The sequence below is a fragment of the Schistocerca nitens genome, chromosome 8, assembly GCF_023898315.1.
Source record: "Schistocerca nitens isolate TAMUIC-IGC-003100 chromosome 8, iqSchNite1.1, whole genome shotgun sequence".
Classification (NCBI taxonomy): Eukaryota; Metazoa; Arthropoda; class Insecta; order Orthoptera; family Acrididae; genus Schistocerca; species Schistocerca nitens.
The window spans coordinates 74,708,285-74,731,992 of record NC_064621.1 but is presented as its reverse complement, the minus strand read 5'-3'; the positions used below and the strand labels follow the sequence as shown (position 1 = coordinate 74,731,992).

Sequence of the window (23,708 nt, the reverse complement as noted above, 5' to 3'; positions counted from 1 at the left end):
ATAAAGCAACAACCATAAGCCACAAGTAATCACACTGATGAATGCTTGCAATATCAGCCAAAAACCAGGAGGATTTTGCTGAAACAGACTCTGGCTACCCTATCATATTAAAGAAAATATTTCTTTAAAGAAGTGAGTGAGGAGTATGACAATATTATGAAAAGGAAAGTTGCCACTCACCATATAGGGGAGATGCTGAGTCGCAGTTAGGCACAACAAAAAGACTGTCACAAATAAAGCTTTCGGCCAGTAAGGCCCTCATCAAAAAATAGACAACGGACATGACACACACACACACACACACACACACACACACACACACACACACACACACACACGCCTGCATTCTCAGGCAACTGGTGGCTTCAGTTGCCCGAGACTGCAATCGTGTGTGTGAGTTGCGTTTGTAGGAGTGGGTGTGTCCGTCGTCTATTTTTGACGAAGGCCTTACTGGCTGAAAGATTTATTTGTGACAGTCTTTTTGTCACGCCTATATGCGACAGCATCTCTGCTGTATGGTGAGTGGCAACTTCCCTTTCATTCCATCTTGGATTTCCTGTTGTTTGAGTGAGGAGTATGTGTTTTGGTCAGCTGGCAAGGTATACATAATAACCTTTATCATGATTATGGCATATGGGGTATATTACTAGCTAAAATAAATAGGACAAAGAAGCATTCTTACATACCAACAAATATCTTTTATTCTTGTAAAATATATGCATGTGTATTGTGTACAAACAATAAATTACTTTATCTGAAGTTTTCATTTCACTTTTCAACTGGCATCAAATACATATCACACATGGCTTAGAATACCTTATTCCTCTGTATCAGGGACCTTCAGGTATAACTGTGACCTTAAATTTCTGAAATCCACGCACAACAATCATTTCCAATCGAGTACAAGTTTCCAGTGCTTGGTAAATATTTGTTGCCGAAGAAACAGGAACGTCGTTGATGTATGTTACTATATCGCCAGGCATCAGACCACCACTGTCAACATAAAAGAAGACTGAGATAGTACAATGAAAGTACAAAAAAACTTATGGAGTGTCAAACTATTGATTTTCATTAACATCCACAACAGTGAAAATTTATCCAGTGAGATTTAATAATCAAAATCTGCTAATTTTATAACAGATTTATCAACCAACTCATAATTTACTTATGTTAAATTAGTATTCCAAATTTAGAATATCGTCACTGGACAAAGACAAAACCTTAGTTATCACTCAGCCGGCCGGGGTGGCCAAGCAGTTCTAGGTGCTACAGTCTGGAAGTGCAGCATTTTACATGGGCATAACCAATAACAAACGGTCTGTTCACATGAATGGTTAGCACCAAATTCTGGGCTTGACAACAGGACCACCCAGTTGCCAAGCAAGCCCTGTAACATAATGTGCTTAACTTGAATGACTCCTTTACTGTCCATTTCATCTGGGTTCTTCCCACCAAAATAACTCTTTTTTTAACTGTGTATTTAGAAACTCTCTCTGCAACAAGTACTTCATTCCCGAACACCCTCCCCCCCCCCCCCCCCCCCATGGCCTCAGTATTGCCTCTTCGCCCTTCCTTGCTCCCACTGTTTCCTCACACATGCCTCTTGTCCACCCAGTGCACATGTGGCAGTCCTTTTCCATTTCCTGTTTTATTCCCCCCCCCCCTCCCTAAACGCATAGGCTCCTGACACTGCGCCTAGCAGCTCACCACCCTGTCTCTGCCACATCCCTGCACACTTCCACAAGCCGCACAATAACATCTTCACTAACACTTACCAGCTGTCTCCCCCCCCCCCCAATCCCCACCCTACATCTCTTCTGTATCCCCAGCCATGACTGCTACTCACACCAATCGGGCCTCAGTGTCACTTAACAGCACATAATATTCTGAGACTTTTCAACACCAAAATAATCACTTTGAGGAGATGGGGGTGGGGGCTTAGTCAATTTCGATTTAAGAGCAAACTCTGGATGTAGCTAATTCCGATTTGTCAGTGGCTGGGACAGTTCTTCAGTCATCTCAGGACATTATTTGGTCTTCCAGAAATCATTTATTGTCTTGTTGGAAACATTCAAAGGATGAAAACTTAATAGGACATTTCTTAAAACTTAAACTCCCTTGTTGAGCCATATGCTGGGTCAGTGAAATTATTTCTAAGCTAGAATTTTATATTCATGTAGCCAAAATTAAATGCAAGAATGCCTCGACGATGAAAAGAGACATTGCCACTGATCAAATGTTTCATGATTTAACACAAAAAGTACTAAGCACTGTGCTAACGTACAACAACCTATCACACAGTTTCACCATATTGCCTGCAGTCTTCCTCCTCCAACCAAATCTGAGTGAGAAAGCATTGATGGTAAAATCAAACAATGGAAAATCTAGGATTGAATAATGACAAAATTGTGAAAAGGTTAGTAGCTACTCATCATTTAGCAGATAAACCCAAGAAAAGGACTGTCAAAGCTTTTGGCCAAACAGACCTTCATCAGAATTAGACAATACAGGCACACACATTCATGCAAACGCAACTCGCACACACATGATCACAGTTTGTGGCATCCAAGGCTGCGCGCGCGTGCGTGTGGATGAAAGCCTGTTTGGCCAAAATCTTTGACAGTCTTTCTGTTGGGCCCATCAGTGACTCGGCATTTCCACTTCATTTGATGGTAGTTACATTTTAGAGATTTTACTCATTATGGCTATTGTATAGCTCACAATGAGTTGACCTACTTAGTGCACAAGCAGTCTAAATTTGTGGTATATATTAGTATGACATAAGAAAACAGTACAGATGTGACTCATTGAAGTGAGCAGGAATAGCTATTAACAGAATAATAGATAACCACAATTTTCATTTGTTTTGAAATCTAAATTAAAATTCTGGTTTCGCATTTACCATTTATCCATTTACTCAGACTCATGAGGATAATGTAAGAGAGAAGTTAAAAATTGGGAAGACATAAATAACAGCCGAGTCTCACAATTTACAACTTCGGTGATTTAAAATTGCAATCACTTCAGAAATAAATAATTAAATAAGATAAGGTGACAGACAGAGGGCAGAAGCCAGTTATAAACAAATTTTATCATTGAGAATGTATTAGTAGCAACTCCTGCAAGCTACTGACTATGTATGTGGATCACTTTTTATGCCATATGATCTTCCCATGACTCATTAAAAACAATAATAATAGTTATGAATTTAATTGCCAACCTGTAAGCAGGTGATCCAACCACCACCTTCCATACAAGTACACCATGTGTCACATCAGGTGGAATTGGACGATTTCGGCTTTGAAGTTCATATATAATATCTGGAGTTAGTGTGAGCATTGTTATGCCCATATAACGTCGCTTTGTTGATAGCCCTGTAGGTGCCCCTGGAACGTTAAAGTCTCATTATGAAATGCATGTGTCCAATTAAAATAAAGACTAACTGATGTAACAAATAAAGAGAAATGGCATTTAATGTGGTGACACAAATTATGTAACAACACTGAGATGCAAAAAGAAACAAAAATGGATACAAATGTACGCTGTCCATCTTTTGAAAATGCAATTACAGAAATTACGGTTACACAGAGAATAATGATTAGAGCTGGTCGTACAATTTCTCTAGGTTTAAAAATGCCCCAAAATAGACAGAAACAAAAACAAAGAAGAAAAAGTACAAAATTAAGTATTTTGCACATGTATTGCATACATCTACTCTTCTCCCCTCTCTCTGTCCCCCCCCCCCCCTTCTGGCTCTGTCTGTCAGCCCATTTTTTCTGTCCATCTCCTTCTCCAGCCCCTTTCTCAGTCCATCTCCTCCTCTACCCTGTCTTTGCCTATCTCTACCTCCCTTATCTCTCTGGGGAGGGAGGGGGTTATAAAATTACAAAACTAAAGCACAACAGAGTTTAGACAAAGATAATTGCCATCAGGTGCTATCGACATGTCACAAAGTTATGTCACATTTCTATACTGCAGTGAATTCTGCATCTGTTTTGCTGACAGTAACTCACAAGTGTCGGCAATACAGTCTGCTCCCAGTTACCTGTGAATTTCTATTTCCCAGTCCACTTTGCTCCATGCACTGCAAGAACTGGAGCTCTATACTTAGCTTGTTTCAACATATTTATGCATTCCGCGAGCAGATCATTCCCTTGGCTCAAACACGGAGCCTGTTAGGTTGTTGTGTAGCTGCTGGCAACAGGATCAAATTATGTGTGGTGAAGCAGGATCTCCTGAATTCCCAATGAAAACCACTCAGGAAATGACTGAATTCTCAGATCTAAAAAAGAAGGCAGTTGACAATATGCTCCAATGTCCTTCATATGCAGCTGGTGAAGATAATAGTACGATAATGTTCTTCCCAGAATTAAGGAGGAAAATAAAAACAGTAACCTTTCATGGAATGTTTCTGTAAGCCAAATAAAGTTAAAATATTTTTTAAAGTACTGTATGTCATTCACCAGTGACTGTTGAAAGCGTTTATTTTCACAAATGCAGTTTTGGCCTTAACGCCGGTATCAAGTTGTATACTGCAACTGTGAAAATAAATGCTGTCTAAAGTCAATGGTGAATATGATTTCTTCTAGAAACTTCTACATAACCCTGAACCACATCACGAGAAGTTAATCAAAATGAAAATGGGCATGGAAAATTTGTGCACTTCTTTTTCCCAAAATTCTGCAATGGTTTAATTGAGAGCAGATGGTGTGTGTGAACACCTCAACTAAATTTCATCTACCACATGAAGTAGCAGCTGTTGTATGCTTCATTGTTCCTCAAACTGAAGCACATATTTCGATTCAAGTCAGTGGCATGTAACTATGGCAAAATACCTCACGAATGTCTGTGTTGTGTCATTTGTGCTGCTCTATAGATTTCTATTTTACTTTACAGCAGTAACTGTGCACCTCTCTCTCTCTCCCTACAACCCTTCAAACAGTGCTCCATACAGTTGTGCTATTAAAGAAACCATTCAAAACCCTGAACAACAGAAAATCCAGGAAGGAAGGAGTAATAACAATATGTATTAGGATAGACTGATACTCACCAGCAGAGAAGACTGAGGCCCGAGTCAGACCTTAGTGCCTGGAGAAGACAGCAGCCATGCTGTGCAAGTTGTACTTGCCTGTTTTTCTAAACCTAATGAAGAATTATGTCTGATATCTTAGTGTCATAATTCATATCATTCATGAAGATGGGAACTTGGTCTTGCTCTCATGAATCGACAACATTATGGCCCAACTGCCAAAGAAACTGCACAGTTTTCTGTAGCCATTTTACCAGTGGCACTATGTCTTCATAGTTGACCTTACGACTGTGGACTGGATACTTCATTACTGGAGAAATCGTCAACCTGGATGGACAGTTAATGAATTGAACCACATTCCTCCTATTTATGAGTCTGGTGCCTTAACCACTCCATCATCTCTTGCAGCTGTAGGTATAGGAAACATGCAGCAGCCTCAGTAGTTAGGGAGCCTAAGTCAGTTGCAAATTCTAACAGAAGGTAGTTCACAAAGAAGAGGTGTAGCCTACCAGTTGCAGTCAGTTTTGGGGAGTGAGTAAAAGTCACCAGCATTATGAAGCCTAGTGCATGGTTAACATAAGGGAGCTATGTGGGAATTTTATGAAAGAGGATCAGATGGTGATTGCGGTTAGAGCTGGGAATAGTCTTTATAGGGACCGGGAGTATGATGAAGGTGGTGACCTGGAAAAGATAGCTACTCAAACTGGTGGCACTAATGTGCACTTCATGCAACTGTTTCAGCGTTGTGATTGGCCTCATCTTAATGCAGATGTTATGCCATTAACATGGGGCTGAAGAAGGCACTGATGGCGGAGGGCATGGTTCACATTGCAGTGGTGCCAGCTGAGTCTATCAAAAGATCGAGTTCACTAGGCACGGCCTGCACCTCAATAGGTATGGGAAGGGGAGGCCGGCAGTGTAGTGGGTGGTTGTGGGATTACTCATCGAAAAATTCCTGTAGTTGTTTGTGTTAAGAGCTGCACCTTTTTCAGACTGAAGTCAGCTGATAGGTATCCCTGCTTAAAGGAAGTCCCTTTAACAAAGGGACCATCTTCAAAGGAGATTAGGTATCCAAGTAGTGAAAGAATTAGCATATTTCACCAAAATATAAGAGGTATTAGAGATAAAGTTAGTGAACTGTTTATAGATGTTCATTGTGACATTATTAGTACATTGGAACACAAATAATTTAAAAATTCAGAGGCTTCCTTTACCAGGATACAGATTAGCTGGCTGTTTTTCAAGGAGTTCTTTGCAGAGTATAAACAGTATTCCATTTGAGTCCGTAGATGTATCACAACACTGCACTGAACAGGTATTTCAATATTGTGCAAGGGCAGTTTCATTTAGTGAAACTAAACTTCTAATCATTGTTATTTATAGGTCCCCCAACTGTGACTTCACAGCATTTCCGTTCAAGCTAGAGTGGGTTCTTGGTTCATTTTATAGGAAGTACCAAAAATTAGTTACATGTGGTGACTTCAATATTAATATTGTATGTGATTGTGCAAGAAAAAGGTTGTTGTAAGAACACCTAAATTCATATGGACTGATGCAGATTGTGTGTGTGTGTGTGTGTGTGTGTGTGTGTGTGTGTGTGTGTGTGTTTTCCTACCAGGGTGCAGAGGAACAGTAGCACAACCACAGACAATATTTTTATTCATTCTTCATCACCAGATGGGTATTCTGTTAGTAAAAGGATGAATGGCCTTTCAGACCATGATGCACAAATTTTAACGCTAAAAGATTTTTGTACGCAAACAAAATTTATATTTAATTACAAGCTGTGTAGAAAAGCTAATCCAATGGCAATTGAGAGTTTTTTGAACCTCGTTAAGGAATAAAAATGGCAGGATGTTTTTACTGCCGATAACATAGATGACAAACGTAAGGCTTTCCTTAACAGATTTCTCATGCTCTCTGAAAGTTGCTTTCCATTAGAATGTTCTACACAGGGCACTTGCAGTCAACGACACCCTGGATGGCTGGCTAGTGGGATAAGGATATCATGTAGAACAAAGTGGGAATTACATCAAAATGTTACAAGTAGTCACAATAGAGCTGAACATAGCTGGTGTTTAAATAAAAACTTAGTTTCTACAGGAAATCATGTAACACTCTTGGAAAATCCCTTTCAGAGACTGATGTCTGAAATACTCCTCTGTGATACTGACAAGGGGGAGAGTGAGTCAATAATTAAATCACTGAAAACTAAGGAATCTCAAGGATATGATGGAGTACCTAGCAGAATATTTAAGTACTGTGCTGCACATGTTAGCCCTGTACTTAGACATATTTGTAATTTTCCCTTTAAAAATGGTCGGTTTCCTGAACGATTAAAGTACTCAGTAGTAAAGTCGCTTTATAAAACGGGAAGAAAGGGATAATGTAGACAATTCTAAACCTATTACTATGCCATCAGTGTTTGCTAAACTTATTGAAAAGGCTGTGTATGTAAGGATAAGTGATCATTTTATTTCATATAATTTGCTATCAAATATACAGTTCTGTTTTAGAAGTGGTTTAACAAATGAAATGCTATATTCTCTTTTCTCTGTGAGGTACTGGATGGACTAAACAAAAGGTTTCGAACACTAGCCATGTTTTTTGATTTAACTAAGGCATTTGATTGTGTTGATCACAAAATATTGCTCCAAAAGTTGGACCATTATGGAATATGGGGAGTAGCTCCCAACTGGTTCATAACATACAGCAAAGGTCATTCTGTGCAGTGTTAAAAACGGTTGTGATGTGGGGTCTGAGTGGGGCACGGTTAAATGGGAGGTGCCCCAGGGATCAGTGCTGGGGCCAGTCCTGTTCCTTACAAGCCCTCTACCATTACAGGTGATTCTAAAATAGTTCTGTTTGCTGATGACACTTGCTCGGTAGTAATCTTCTGTGCAACATTGGCACTGTTTCAAATAGTGCAGTTCAAGACAAGTTCATGGCTTGTAGAAAATAAACTAATGCTAAATCGCAGTAAGACTTAGTTTTTACAGTTCCTAACATATAATTCAACAAAACCCAACATTTTAATTTCACAGAATAGGCATATGATTAGTGGAATAGAACAGTTCAAATTTCTGGGTGTTCAGATAGATAGTAAACTGTTGTGGAAAGCCCACGTTCAGGATCTTGTTCAAAGACTTAAATGCTGCCATTTTTACTATTTGAATGGAATCTGAAGTAAGTGATAGTTCAATACAAAAATCAGTCTACTTTGCTTATTTTCATTCACTTATGACGTATGGTAACACAAATTCTCTACAAACGAATGGAAAAACTGGTAGGAGCTAACGTCAGGGAAGATCAGCTTGGATTCCAGAGAAATGTTGGAACACACGAGACAATACTGACCCTACGACTTATCTTAGAAGATAGGTTAAGGAAAGCAAGCCTACATTTATAGCATTTGTAGACTTAGAGAAAGCTTTTGGCAATGTTAACTGGAGTAGTCTCTTTCAAACTCTAAAGGTGGCAGGTGTAAAACACAGGGAACGAAGGGCTATTTACAATTTGTACAGAAACCAGATGGCAGTTATAGGAGTCGAGGGGCATGAAAGGGAAGCAGAGGTTGAGAAGGGAGTGAGACAGGGTTTTAGCCTATCCCCGATGTTATTCAATCTGTATATTAAGCAAGCAGTAAAGGAAATATTTGAAGTAGGAATTAAAATCCATGGAGAAGAAGAAGAAGAAGAAGGAAAAAAAAGCTTTGCTGTGATAGGAGGATATAATATGGACAACAACAAAAGCAAAATGACGATAATGGAATGTAGTCAAATTAAATCAGGTGATTCTGAGGGAATTACATTAGGAAATGTGACACTTAAAATAGTAGATGAGTTTTGCTATTTAGGGAACAAAATAACTGTCCGAAGTAGAGAGGATATAAAATGTAGACCGGCTATGGTAAGGAAAGCGTTTCTAAAGAAGAGAAATTTGTTAGCATCAAGTACAGATTTAAGTGTTCGGAAGTCTTTTCTGAAAGTATTTGTATGGAGTGTAGCCATATATGGAAGTGAAACACAGATGATAAACAGTGTAGACAAGAAGAGAATAGAAGCTTTCGAAACGTGGGGCTACAGGAGTATGCTGAAGATTAGATGGATAGACCGCATAACTAATGAGGAGGTATTGAATACAACTGGGGAGAAGAGGAATTTGTGGCACAACTTGACTAGAAGACATGTTCTGAGGCATCAACGGATCACCAATTTAGTATTGGACGTAAGTGTAGAGGGAGACCAAGAAATAAATACACTAAACAGATTCAGAAGGATATAAGTTGTAGCAGTTATTCAAAGATGAAGAGGCATGCACAGAATAAGAGTAACATGGACAGCTGCATCAAACTAGCCTCTGGACTGAAGACGGCGACGACGACAACAACAACAACAAACAACAACAACATGATGTATGGTATTAAAATTTGGGGTAACTCTTAACATTCTCAAAGGATATTTTTGGCTCAGAAATAGGAGGTTCGGGAAATAAGTGGTGCAACTTCGTGAACCTCTTGTCGACCCCTATTCATTAGTCTGGGTATTCTGTCATTGGTCTCTCTATGTATATATTCTATACTCGTTTCTTGTTAACAATATCAGCTTATTCCCAAGAATTAACAACTTTCACTCAATTAATACCAAGCAGAAATCCAATCTACATTTGGATCGCACTTCCCTGACTCTTGCACAGAAAGATGTGCAGTATACTGCTGCATCCATTTTCAATAAGCTACCACAAGAATTAAAAAATCTTAGCAGTAATCCACACGGTTTCAAATCGAAACTGAAGAGTTTCCTCATGAGTCACTCCTTCCGTTCTGTCGAGGATTTTCTTGAAAAATTATGCTGATTCTTGTGTGGTATTGTTGATTGTGTTTACATAAACTTATGACTTGCCTTTTTTTGGGTTCATAAACATTTTATTTTATCTGTTATTACTTTTATGTTGTAATTTCATATACTGACACATTCCATGACCTTGGATATTTGCTCTTCAATTTGGTCCTATGGAACCTGATGTGTAAAAAAATATATATTAAATAAATAAATAAAATAAAAATCTCACTTGGTCTTCCCTAGTTTGTCCTTTCTGTGGAGGATGTTATCCATTAGCAAAGGGGCATCAAAAACTATAAATGTCTCTCCTGAAGAACTGTATATCAGGGTCTTCCCTGTTTATTAGTTTCAGGAGGTACACATGCAACCTGAAATCAGTCATCTTCCTCTACAGCATGAATCTCGAGTAGAACGTTTTCATCTGATACATGAAGACAAGGCCCAGAATGCACAATCTGATGGCTTCGAGAAAATTTTCTTGATTGTTAATGTTACTGATGCCATGTTCTACTTTTCTACGGCGATATTACTGATACTGCATTAACAGTAATAATATATGTATTTCTTATCATATGCCCATTGGTACAATTGTGCACGTACATCGATGAGCCAAAACATTATAATAGCATGTTGTTCCACTTTTCAAACACAGCACACATAGATTCTGCTTGGCACGGGTTCTACAAGTCCTTGATACGAGTCCGGAAGTACATAGTACCACATGTATATGCACAGGTCAAGCAATTCCTGCAAATCACGGGATGGTGATTTACGGGCACACAGGTGGCACCCCAACAAGTGTTCCAATGGGTACAGATTAGGTACATTTGCTGGCCAAGACATCAATGTGAGTTCACTATAATGCCCTTCAAACCACTGTAGCATGATTCTGACCTTGCAACACAGACAGTTACCCTGCTGAAAGATGTCATCACCGTAGGGGGAGACTTCAAGCATGAAGCAATGCAGGTGGTCTGCAATAATTATGTTCACATAGCTCACTGCTGTCATGATGCCTTTGATTACAACAACAGATCCCATAGGAGACCAACTCAGTGTACCCCACAGCACAATTCTGCCCTCACCGGTTTACATTTGTGATGCGGTGCATGTTCCATGCAGTCATTCACCTGTATGTCTGCGTGTAAGCATCCAACCATCAATCTGGTGTGACACGAAATGCGGTCCATTCGACACGTTTCTATTGATCCACGGTGAAAACTCAGAAATGCTGTGCCCACTGCAATCACAATTGCAGATGTCGTTGAGTCAACACAGGAACATGTATGGGTCCTGTGATGTGGAGCTCCATGTTCAACAATGGCCTGTGAAAAGTGTGCTTCGGAACACTTGTGCCAGCACCAGCATTGTACTCTGTCACCGGATCTGCCACAGAGTACTGTCCATGTTGGATTACACAATGGGGGATAATCCTACCTCTATGTTTTGTGATGAGACGTGATCGTCCAGCACCATAAGGCCTACTCACTATTTCACCATTCTTCAACCACGTTCCATAGGTGCTCACAACAGATAGTATGTCAGCAGGTGATCAGCTTCGCTGTTTCAGAGATTCTCGTTTCCAGCCGCAGTGCCACAACAATGTGCCCTTTGTCAAAACTGCCTATATCGGTGGATTTCTGCATCTGGGCCGCCTATATCTTCACTATAATGACTGCTCATTCATATCTTTTCTGCTTTCATTCTTTCCATATTGCGACATGCTCCCAACACCACCAGGAGACATTCAACCTCGCAGTGTGCAGTGGTCATATTGTTTTGGCTCATCAGTGTAGTTGGTTAGTTTTTGTGTTTTTCATAGTTGGAAGTGTATCCTGAATGTGATGGTTCATTGCTGAGCCACATGGCTTACGGACATATGTTTTAAGTGCCCTCTTCATCTCGGTGTAAGAGAAGCTCAGTAACCTTGCCTTATAGGATATTTTTCTCCTTACCAAAGATCAGATATCTCCTGCAAATGGCCTGTTTTGTGAGCTACAAACACATAGGCTAGCAGAAAAATCGAAGTTTACTTCACAGTCAGATGAAATGCATCTGCCACACTTCACTTTCCTATTCTTGTGCACCTCTTGGGTGTCTAAGCACATTAGATCCTACTTTTCTATAATTTAATGCTGTGTATTGCACAATACTTAAAAAAATATACCTCAACTGATTTTACTTAAAAGCTTTCCTACTTGGGATTTCATACTGTCTCAGCCAGAGTACCCTAGTTTTTCATGGATTTATAAATATTACAGGTTTTTAAATGATTTGCCAAATTCTTGTTGATATTCTACTGTGAAAAATAGGAAAAAGAACTCAATTACAGAAATAACAAACCTGCTTTCTTTCTTTCCTCGCTTTTCTTCAAAAACTCCTTGGCATAATCAATAGGTATAGCAAATGAAATACCAGCTGTGACTTTCATGGAATTAATGCCGATAACTTCTCCATCCAAGTTAACCAGTGGGCCTCCAGAATTCCCAAACTAAAACATATTTTTCAAATCATTACACTTGCAATAATTATAAGAAAATCAACGAAAAACAAGCATATATCAAGCTAGGTATCATCAAATTATTCACTACGAAAAGAACACTAAAGAAAATTAAAATGCTTCAAAATTTATGTAACATGTTTGTAGTAAATGGCTCTGAGCACTATGGGACTTAACATCTATGGTCATCAGTCATGTTTGTAGTAATATATTACAATAACGACAATAGTGAACTCTAAGAACACCTTACACTTCAGAGAATTTCTTAGGACTAGTATGCACATCTTTTTTAATTTTTGCTTTGTTGTTACGTGGGTCTTTGTTTTCATGCATCCCAATGTAACTATCCAGTTGATCATACATACTGTTGTAATTTTTCACATGTTAGTAAATCATGCCAGTTCGTAATGTACCTTCTTCATTACAAACTACACATTTGAGCAATGGATACACACCAATCTGATGCAAATGTTCAGCAATGCAACTATGGCCTATAATTAGTGATAGTGTTGCCACTGTTATGTCCCATGGTGTGCACGATCACCTGCAACAAGTACTATTAGGTGGGGCCTCATATCATGGTGGCTGTTGACGTTAGTGTACCCTGAAACTAGGTGGCTGGTGAAAGTAGGTGCTATCTTTATAAACTGGTTCAGTGTCAAAGCAAGGGAAGTACTATTGCTTCTAATCAAGCTAGAATAAGATACATTGAAGATAAGCAGTTTATCAGTTGCTCTTTTTAGTGTAAAATTACAACGAAGCAATATTATGAAAAGAAAAGTAGCTACTCACCTACAGCAGAGATGCTGAGTCGCAGATAGGCACAACAAAAAGACTGTCACAAATAAAGCTTTTCGGCCAGTAACGTCTTTGTCAACAACAGACAAAACACACACACACACACACACACACACACACACACACACACACACACACACACACACCTGCAGTCTCGAGCAACTGAAATCACACTGCGAACAGCAGCACCAGTTCAAGATGGGAGTGGCCACTGGGTGGGGGTAAGGAGGAGGCTGGGGTGGGGAAGGGGAGCGACAGTGTGGTAGGGGTGGGGGACAGTGAACTGCTGCAGGTTAGTGGAGGGCAGGGGAGATTGGTTTGTTAGTTGGTTTAAAGAGGGGGAGGGACCAAACTGTGAGGTCATTGGTCCCTTGTTCCCGGTAAAATAATTACACAAGGGAAAGAAGAAAAGAAAGGAGACATACAGCACAATAATAGGAGAATGGAAGAACCAGAAGAAAGAGAATAACGACAGGAGGACAACCAACACTACTATCGACAGAACAGGAAAAGAAAACTACAGAGAGAAGCAAGAAACAGGTAGAAGGGATAAAAACAAGAGAGCAGATGACTGTGGCTGGCTGACCATGACAATAAAAAGGAAAAGCCACCCACTCTGTGACACATTAAAACATCCAGCCTAAAAGCATTGGAGTGGTGTAATGGATCTGGGAGATGTGTTATTTTCTACTGAATTTGTCAATACCAAATCTAATGAGGGAGGTTGTAAATTTTTTCTTATATTTTAGTCTGAATATATTTTTGGGAATTGTAATTTGCCTTATTTTATGCCAATTTGCTTATATGTTTGAGTGACAGCATATTGATTAATATTAGTAGATGTGACAAAGAATATCGAAGAGACTGGTTACAAGTGGAAGCTTGTGTGTTGTGTGAAATGTCTTTGACACTGGAGTCGTCTTTGACCGTAGTCAGTCGGCAGTGAACTCTCGGTGTGTGTGTGTGTGTGTGTGTGTGATGGTGGAACAATGTGCAGGTTGCCGTTATAATAGTTTGCAAGTGAACAGGAAAAATGAATTATGTTACTACTTTTTTACATAAACATCAAGAAGGGACCACATTCAAAGAAATGGTATTTGAAACACCAAAAATGAGGCAAATGCATTGAACCAGGTCATTTCTGCAGCCGATGAAACAGCATTGTGGAATCATACTTTCACTAGACGACTGAAGCCAACACAGAAAAGTCAAATATCATCTTATAAACATTTCACGGAAAAGTGAGTACTGTCACGAAATATGCTAAATTCAAGTATATAAAAATAGTGAGCATATTTCAGTGGGGAACACAAAGGGACAAAGGAGATGCGCTAAAACTTATATAGAATGATAATCCACCAACACCTATAAAATGTAAAACTAAGTTAGCCGATGAGGTGTTGTCAGCTAAAACTAAGTGGTAACGAGTCCAGTAACTGAAGACTCCGTCGCAGGGCAGCCAAAGAAAGACAGCTCACCAAGATATGGGACACTGTCAGCCGGGTGCCGCACCAACACGAAGGTGGGTCAGCACGGCGCACGAGGTAACCATGTGTCACCCAAGTGTGGCCAATGCCAAGCCAACAGAGAACCACAGAGTCCCTGCGAGAGTCCCACGTGGAGGTCTTCCACACATTTGCAGTCTCCTTAATGGCACGCAGTTTGTTGCGCGTACAAAGGCTATGCCATTCTGTCTCCCAAAGCTGCAAAACCTTGCAGCCTAGTACTGAACACTGGTCAGTTGCAGAGAACTGATCTCCATAAGCAGCTACCGCATAGCCTGTTTGGCCAGCCTGTCAGCAAGTTCGTAGCCTGGGATTCCAACGTGACCTGGGGTCAACACAAAACACCACTGAACAACTGGACCATTCCAGGGCACAGACAGACTCCTGGATGGTCGATACCAAAGGATGAGTAGCACTGGTCGATAGCTTGTAGGCTGCTCAAGGAGTCAGTACACAGAAGAAACGACTTCCCAGGCCATGAACAGATGTGCTCAAGAGCATGAGATATAGCCACCAGCTTGGCAGTGAACACACTGCAGCCATAAGGCAAGGTGTGCCATTCAATATGTTCTCCATGGACACACGCAAAGCCAACGTGATCATCAGCCATTGAGGCGTCCGTGTAAACCACTTCATGGCCTCAGTACATGACAAGCGGAGAGCTGCGGGGTTAACTGAGTCCTTAGGGCCATGTGAGAGATCCAGGCGAAGCCGTCGCCTATGTGTACGTGAATTGACCTCAAGTATAGGTGGTAAAGGCAAGGACTCCAGTTCGGAAAGGAGGGACTGGACACGAACTGCAATTGGAAGCCATGACCTGGACCGCAGATGCGGAAGATGAACCACCGTGGGTGGGAAAAGGAGACAGTAATTCGGATGCACAAGAGAACTATGAACGTGTGCTACGTAACTGGCCAACACTTGTGCACGCCTATCACCGGACTCGTCCTAAAAGCTCCTGTCGCTAAGAGACTGCCACAGTGGTGCACAGGGTTGAGTAAACGCAACGCTGAGGGTGCCGCCGAACCATAAACCAGATTTCCATAGTCAAGGCGGGACTGAAAAAGGGCTCTGTAGAGCCGCAGCAGCATAGAGCGATCTGCACCCCAGTTGGTGTTGCTCAGGCAGCAGAGGGCATTGAGCTGCTGCCAGCACTTCCACTTAAACTGATAAGGTGAGCAAGCCAAGTCAATCGGGTGTTGAAAACAAGTCCTCAGAATCGATATGTCTCCACTACAGTGACTGGATCATCAGTAAGCTAAAGTTCTGGTTCCAGATGAACGGTACGATGCTGACAGAAGTGCATAACAAATGACTTTGCGGCCGAAAACTGGAAGCTGTCGGCTAGAGCCCATGACTGCGCATTGTGGATGCCTCCCTGTAGGTGCCGCTCAGCAACACCAGTACTGGTGGAGAAGTACGAAATGCAGAAGTCGTCTGCATACACAGAAGGTGAGACGGACGGCCCTACAGCTGCTGCTAGACCATTAAGGGTCACTAAAAATAGAGATACACTCAATACAGAGCCGTGCGGGACTCCATTCTCCTGGATATGGGGGGAAATATGGGAGGTACCTACTTGGACACGGAAAGTTCATGTAACAGCAAATTTTGGATAAAAATCGAGAGTGGGCCTCGGGTACCCCACTCATATAATGTGACTAGGATATGATGTCGCCAGGTCATGTCATACACTTTACGTAAATCAAAGAAGGTGGCAACCAGGATTTGGTGTCTGGAAAAGGCTGTTCCGATGGTAGACTCGAGGGACACAAGATTATCAGTGATAGAGCGACTCTGGAGGAAGCCGCCCTGACACGGAGCCAGTAGACCACCTGGTCCAGGACCCAACCCAACCGCCGACACACCATACATTCCAGCAGCTTACAAAGAATGTTGGTGAGGCTGATGGGTTGATAGCTGTCCACATCAAGCGGGTTTTTACCGGGTTTGAGCACTGAAATGATGGTGCTCTCCCGCGACTGTGATGGCAAGATGCCATCGCACCAGATCCGGTTGAAGATGTTGAGGAGATGTTGCTTGTAATCAGATGAGAGATGTTTAATCACCTGACTGTGGATCCGATCTGGTGCAGGAGCAGTGTCAGGGCAATGTGCAAGGGTACCGAGGAGCTCCCACTCTGTATATGGGGCGTTATAGGATTCACTGTGGTGTGTAGTGAATGAGAGACCTTTCCCTTCCAGCTGTCGTTTGAGAGTGCGAAAGGCTAGGAGGTTATTCTGTGATACAGAGGCTCGAGCACAGGGCTCAGCAAAGTGCTCGGCAATCGCATTTGCGTCAGTAGATAACATGCCATTTATGTTAATGCCAGGGACACCTGTTGGGGTCTGGTACCCGAAAACATGTTTGATCTTTGCCCAGACTTGGGAAGGTGACATATGGCACCCAATGGTCGAGACGTATCTCTCCCAACACTCTTGCTTCCGTTGTTTGATAAGTTGGGGAACGCGAGCACGAGGCCGTTTAAAGGCTCAAGGGAAGGGTGCCGCTGTAAAGCTCGCCGGCGCTCCTTAATTGCTTCAACGACTTCTGGCGACCACTAAGGGACCGCCTTTCGCCGGGGGCACCCTGAAGAGTGAGGGATCGCATTTTCTACCGCAGAAAGGATTGTGGTAGACACCTGCTCAACCATCACAACGATGTTCCCATGTGGAGGAGATTCAACGGTGACAGCAGAGGAGAAAGTTTCCCAGTCCGCTTTGTTTAAAACCCATCTGGGCAGGCGTCTGTGGGCCTGACGCAGGGGCAGTGACAGGAAGATGGGGAAGTGGCCACTACCACACGCCGTCATGTGCTCTCCAGCGGATAGATGGGAGAAGTCCTGGGCTGCAAAGTGATAACTCAATGGCCGAGTAACTACCGTGAGACACACTGAAATGTGTGGAAGCCCCAGTATTTAAGAGGTAGAGGTCGAACTAAGACAGTAAAGTTTCGACATCTCTGCCTCAGCCAGTAAGCATGATTAAAATCTCCCAAAAGTATTTTAGGGAGTGCACCTAATACATTCAGGGGTACTGCACCATCTGGAGGAAGATCTACATTGCAGACAGTTATTTCCTGTGTCATCCTTATTCTGACAGCCACAGCTTCAAGAGGAGTTTGAAGGAGCACAGTTTCACTACAGACTGAGTTTAGGATATAAACGCCAACTCCACCTGACACTCGATTATAGTCACTACGATTCCTGTAATATACCTTATAGCCATGGAGGGCAGGGGTCCGCATTGTTGGGAACAAGGTTTCCTGGAGGGCAATGCAGAAAGCAGGTGTAAAGCTTAACAGTTGCCGTAGCTCAGCCAGGTGGTGGAAAAAACTGTCGGAATTCCACTGAAGGATGACATCATCATGAGACTGGGAAGGCATGGAACATTCAATGAGGCAGTTTATGCCTCAGGGTCACCTGCTGTCACTGACTTGTTGCCTGAGCAGTCTATATCCATAGTGCCTGAATGTCTGGGGAGATCTAGGTCCTCAGCAGACACCAAAATCTCCACTTCATCCGCAGTCGCAGAGCTTGTAGGTAGCGGTGGTGTGGGTGCCACCGCAGTTCCCTTGGTATTGAGGATCTTCCTTTTGGATTTCTCTCGCTGCTCCTTGGGTTTCCCTGGCTGGGAGGACTGCACAGATTCAGTCTCCAGGACTGAGAATGAGCATGAAGTCCTACGACCAGCTGCCTTTGGGCTCTTCAGCCACTGGTGGGTGTCATCTTTTCCACTAGCAGAAACCTGGTAAGGGAGTGACCCAAGGGACCCCTTCGTATCGAGAGGAGCCAACCAAGACTTATGCTTCTCCAGTGTAAAAGTGGGGACTGATATCCCTGATGGTCGGGGAGGAGAGGGGGGGGGGGGGGTTCCTCCCGAAGTAGGTGGTGCAGCAGCAACAGGGAGGGAAGTGCCACCCACCATCAAGGGGGTCAAGGGGGCAGGTGCAGTCTTCTGACTCTTGAGAGGTGACTGGGGTTGGTGGAGCTGATGGGGCTAGAATTGTTGCAGTGGCGTTGTAAGACGAAGTTGTACATACAGGATGTAAGCATTCAAATTTTCTTTTAGCCTCAGTGTAGGTCAGTCGGTCCAGATGGGAGGCAGGACACATGGAGTATTGGGATGTGATGGGCATCCGCAATCTCAAGATGTGACGTTGGAAGTACAGCGGAAAGACATATGTCTGAACTTCCAGCATTTAAAGCACCGGATTAGGGGAGAGATATAGGGCTTTACATCACAGTGGTAGACCATCACCATTCTACAACTTGTGTCCTCCCAACTCTTCAGTCGCTAGAAGCCTATCATATCATAGTCAGGGCTGTTGGAGGATTCACTGTTAGACTCAAGTTGCTTGGCCATGGATGTCATCCTATGGGTATGTGACAAAATATGTATTAAAGAAATCTGATGACATAACTACAATACAGAGTGATGAGAATGTGCTTGGATACTATGTCGACATCACTGACCAACACACCCCTTGCAGAAAGAAAAGACATGCCACTCTACATTCAACAACAGTGTTTAGCATAAAAATACTTAGCATAAGGGGCAGTCAAATGAAAATGAGAGAGATTGAAAAAAATTAAGTAAACTGTTTATTATTTCAAAAGTAATTGCCATAACTGTCAATACATTTATCCCATGTGTGACAAGACAGTCAATTCCTTCATGGAAAAATGTTTGTGATTGTCCATGAAAACATGATCATGCCCAGAAGGGTCTACACATTGTCAAGATTGTTGGAACTATGCTGTCCTGGTCTCTACTCATACAATTTCCATATTTTTGGAGTGCTGAAGAAAGAAATTCACAGCCATCAATTTGCTTCGGCTGAAAAGGTACACTCCTGTGTACAATCATGGTTTGGTAGGCAACCACAAACACTTTTCCATGAAGGCACTGACTGTCTTGTATCACAGTGGGATAAATATATTAACAGCTGTGGCAATTAATTTTGAAACAACGAAAAGTTTGCTTACTTTCATTCCATGTATCTCGTTTACATTTGACTACAAATTGTAAAATGACAAATGGACCCCAGTTACATCACTATTTCAAGACCGCGCGATTCAGGAATGCATCTGTCCATACAGGTCAGCTTCCTTGGGCAACAAGATATTTTACCTGCCAACCTTGAAAAGCAATACCAAGAACAGACAGACAATTTTGTCACAGAAAACAGGTGATGAAATTACATCTAAATTTACACAGATGGCTACAAGTTGTTAGAAGAAACGGTACATGCTCTATTGCCCATTAACAAATACTACGAGGAGGTATGCTGTATTTACTGAACTGTCCATTTATACTGTCGAAATATTAGCAATTTATGACATGACTACGTACAGAAAAAGACATGAATCTGACAAAGTTTTAATCTTAACAGACTCTTAAGGTAGTCTCCATAAGAAGGAAACTTTATATTGGAATGTAACCATAACTGATTACATACAGAATATTGTGAGTCTGATTCATGTTGCAATAAAAGTTGATACTGATGTAAACTTCTTGAGACCCAAAGGACATAAAGGCATAACTGGAAACGAAATTGTCGTCCGGTATGTTAAAGAACCCGAGGCATATCTCAATGAATGTTGTTTGTAAAATCACGCCACCAAGCACAGGAAGAATGGAATAAGGAGTGGACAGTTACCCCAAGAAACAAAGGAAGATTTTATGGTCATATTCAACTGAAACTGCTAACGAAACTGTGGCTTACTGGAGTCTGAATGAGTAAACAGCACTAGAGCTCCATAATAAGAATGTGGTCAGGATATGGATGTTACCCCAGTCATCTTCATAAAATTTATTGATTCACCAATGTCTAGTCATGAAAATGAAGGGGAAGCTGGCTTAAATCATGGTAATACTAGCATGCACCAAGCATCAGATACAGCAAACGAAACTATATCACAAGCTGAATCAGCTGAAGATTCCACTGCTGACATATATCACTGTTCTATTAAATACAAATGGTATGTGGATTTATCACATTATAGGAACATATCTGCAAGACACAGGCACATAAGTATTTAGTAACATTTGTTTTGAATTGTTATACATGTAAATACGTCTATCACATTAATATCAAACAATGGGAAGTCCTGGATCTATCACATTAACATTTAATTTCAATTTTGTTATGGATGATTATATCAGAATATGTACCCTGTTTGTATAAACAGAGTATCTGCTTAATAGGTGGATATCAACTAAACCAAATAAGTAATAAATAAATCTTCTACATTTACATCAGAACTCCAGAAGCCACCAGATGGTGTGAAGTGGAGGATACTGGTATCACTAACTGATCCCCCTTTAGTGTTCCACTTGCAAATGGTACGTGGGAACAATGACTGTCTCTGCGGTAGTTTTAATTTCTCAAATTTGATCTTTATAGTGATTTCGCAAGATGTGAGTGGGAGGAAGTAATATGTTGTCTGACTTCCCAGAAACCACTCTCTTGAACCTTCCTTCATAAGTAAACCTCTCCATGATGCACAATGTCTCTCTTGTAACATCTTCCACTAGAGTTTGTTGAGTATCTTCATAATGCCCTTACACCAACTAAACAATTCTGTGACAAAACATGCCAGTCTACATTAGATTCTCTACCATTCTCTCTTCTATCAGTCCTACATGGTAAGAGTACAATACTCAAGAATTAGTCAAACAGGTGCCTTGTAAGCCACTTCTTTTGTGGATGAGTTACATTTCCCCAAGATTCTTCCTATGAATCTGTTTGACATCTGCTTTTACTACCATTTGTTTCATGTGGTCATTCCACATAAGGTCGCTTGGTGTACTTACTTCATATTTTACTGTAGACACTGTTTCCAGCCATTTGTCATCAATACCGTAGTAGTACAGAAGTGTGTTTTTCCCAACATATGCACAATATGTTACATTTATAATTCTGGCCTAGTGAAAGAACATTTGGAGCACTGGGTTCAGGGAACTCAGGAAATGGCTTTACGTCACACAGCTACTTCTGTGCCTATTCTTTGCAAAACAAAGGTTGGTTAAATAAACTAACCTAAGAAATCTAGCCACTTCCACTAATTTTTATTTGGATAAAATTGTCGTTACCCAGCCCAAAAATTTTAAATCATCCTAAAAGAAATTTGCTGAAGACAGTCCAAAGGCGGCAGCAGTACCAGTGAAGGGCCTCAGTCACCAAGATAGGCCACCCACTGTTTCTTGTGTGAAATGCCCCTGCCAATAGCTCTAGTCATTGCCAACATAAATACAGCTGAAAAGCTGAGATAAACAGGGCCAGACGGCAAGTGATCCTTCAGTCTCTTATTTTCTGCTGTTGTGTATCACTGGTGGCAAACCTCACTCTCGATTGTCTCTATTACGTTGTCACATCACCTTGGTTTCTCACTCGGTCACTTTTTGGAACCTGTTTGTTTGTTGTTCACTTGTCCATCTTGTGTTGTCATCATGAATGTCCTCTGTATGGCAGCACTAAGAAATCCTCACATTCTGGTCATGTTGTCACAACCTCTCCACTATAATGAGCACCACAGATAGACCCTTCTATCAAACCTTCACAACTGTCGAGCTGCTCTTCAGCTTCCTTGAATGAGAGGTGCCAATCATCAATCCGTGCTTCAGTGTTGTAGGGTTTCATATGGAAAACATGGACATTGTCCCTGTTCTTTGGTCTCCTTGATGAAGGATCACAATACTCAACTTTGTATGTTACGCCCGAAAAGCAACAAAGGGTACGATCCGACAAAGTGCCATTTTAATAACTTTTCCAATAACCCCACTTTCCGCACAAGCGTGAAAATCCAGACCACATCCGCAGGGCAATATCTCAATGGCCGGTGCATGGAGTTATAGTGCTCCGCCTTTCTCCTGGGGGGACCAGGGTCTGAATGTGAACCAGCTGCATTGCTTCTTCGGTCCCGGGGATAAGATGTTTCACTCAGCTATCATGAATATCATGTAGTTGAAACAGGAACAGTGTATCCACCGTCGTTTTGGTCTGACGACCATAGAGCAGGAAAAACGATGTTAATGCTGTAGCTGAGCTTGGATGCTGAGCAACTATTTGCATCTTACTGGTTCATAGGTGCTCTTATACAAAGTTCATTGATTAACTGGAATTCTCCTTGCAGCAGCTCCTACTCCTTCAGAGGCTGCTATGGTTTTTAATGGTGCTCCATCTTCCCTGTGTTCAGCAGTTGTGTGATTTAGTGCACTGATGACTGAGATTTCATCCATGCCGCTGGGATCTGATAAAGGATTCCTTGACAGGCATTCAAGTGTTCTTGTGTCTGCATCCGCTTTTGTATACCTCTGTGACGACATTCTCCTGAAGCCTCAGTCCCCATCTCGCCAGTCAAACTGAAGGATTGTTCAAGCTAGTTGGCCAAATTTAAGATAAGGAAAGATCTTTCTTGCAATCTATTCCTGAAAACTTTGGTGTTGGCTCACAGTAGTTCTTGCATCAGACGTGCTTCAGTTCAAAAATCCTTTACGAACTGAAGGCAGTACAACCTGCAGGATGAAGCCCATCACCTTACCCAAATGAGGTCGCATTTCAACAAGACATAGCCATTCCCTGCCGCCATGCAGAGTTACAAGACACTTGCTTAGCCACTGAATTCATGAAAATCGAGCTAGGCAAACAGCTGCGGATGACATGGACGACACTCACCATGCTGACGGGAAATTTCACTGACATTGTCATCAATGGCCAACCCGTCCAGGCACTAATCAACTCATGAGCTTCCTTTTTTGTGATGCCAAATGCTTATCGTCATCAATAAAGAAGACTACTGCGTTACACAAAAGCACTTGTGCTGAAAGCCGTAAATGGCAAACACGTCCAGCAGATACGAACATGTATTGTAAGAATAATTATCGATGACAGAATGCAGCCCTTCAAATTTGTAGTTTTGGCAGACTGTTGTCATGATGTTATTCACAGATGGGTCTCCTTGCAGGCCTTGGGAGACCAGAGCTCCAACTGACGAAGCTGTTATGACAAGCACCCATAAAAAAGACCACTCT

At 41.7% G+C, this 23,708-nt stretch overlaps 1 protein-coding gene across 1 annotated transcript in view; it reads right to left on the bottom strand.

Moving 5' to 3' along the window:
• Nucleotides 1–688: 688 nt before the first annotated feature.
• LOC126199037 (serine protease HTRA2, mitochondrial) overlaps nucleotides 689–23,708 on the bottom strand; it is a 42,480-nt gene continuing 19,460 nt past the window's right edge. Inside the window, exons 6-8 of the mRNA XM_049935737.1 lie at nucleotides 12,214–12,361; nucleotides 3,221–3,386; nucleotides 689–993 (exon numbers count right to left, since the gene is read on the bottom strand). Of these exons, the coding sequence (XP_049791694.1) occupies nucleotides 831–993; nucleotides 3,221–3,386; nucleotides 12,214–12,361 (477 nt within the window). The 3' untranslated portion in view covers nucleotides 689–830. The remainder of the gene's footprint in view (nucleotides 994–3,220; nucleotides 3,387–12,213; nucleotides 12,362–23,708) is intronic.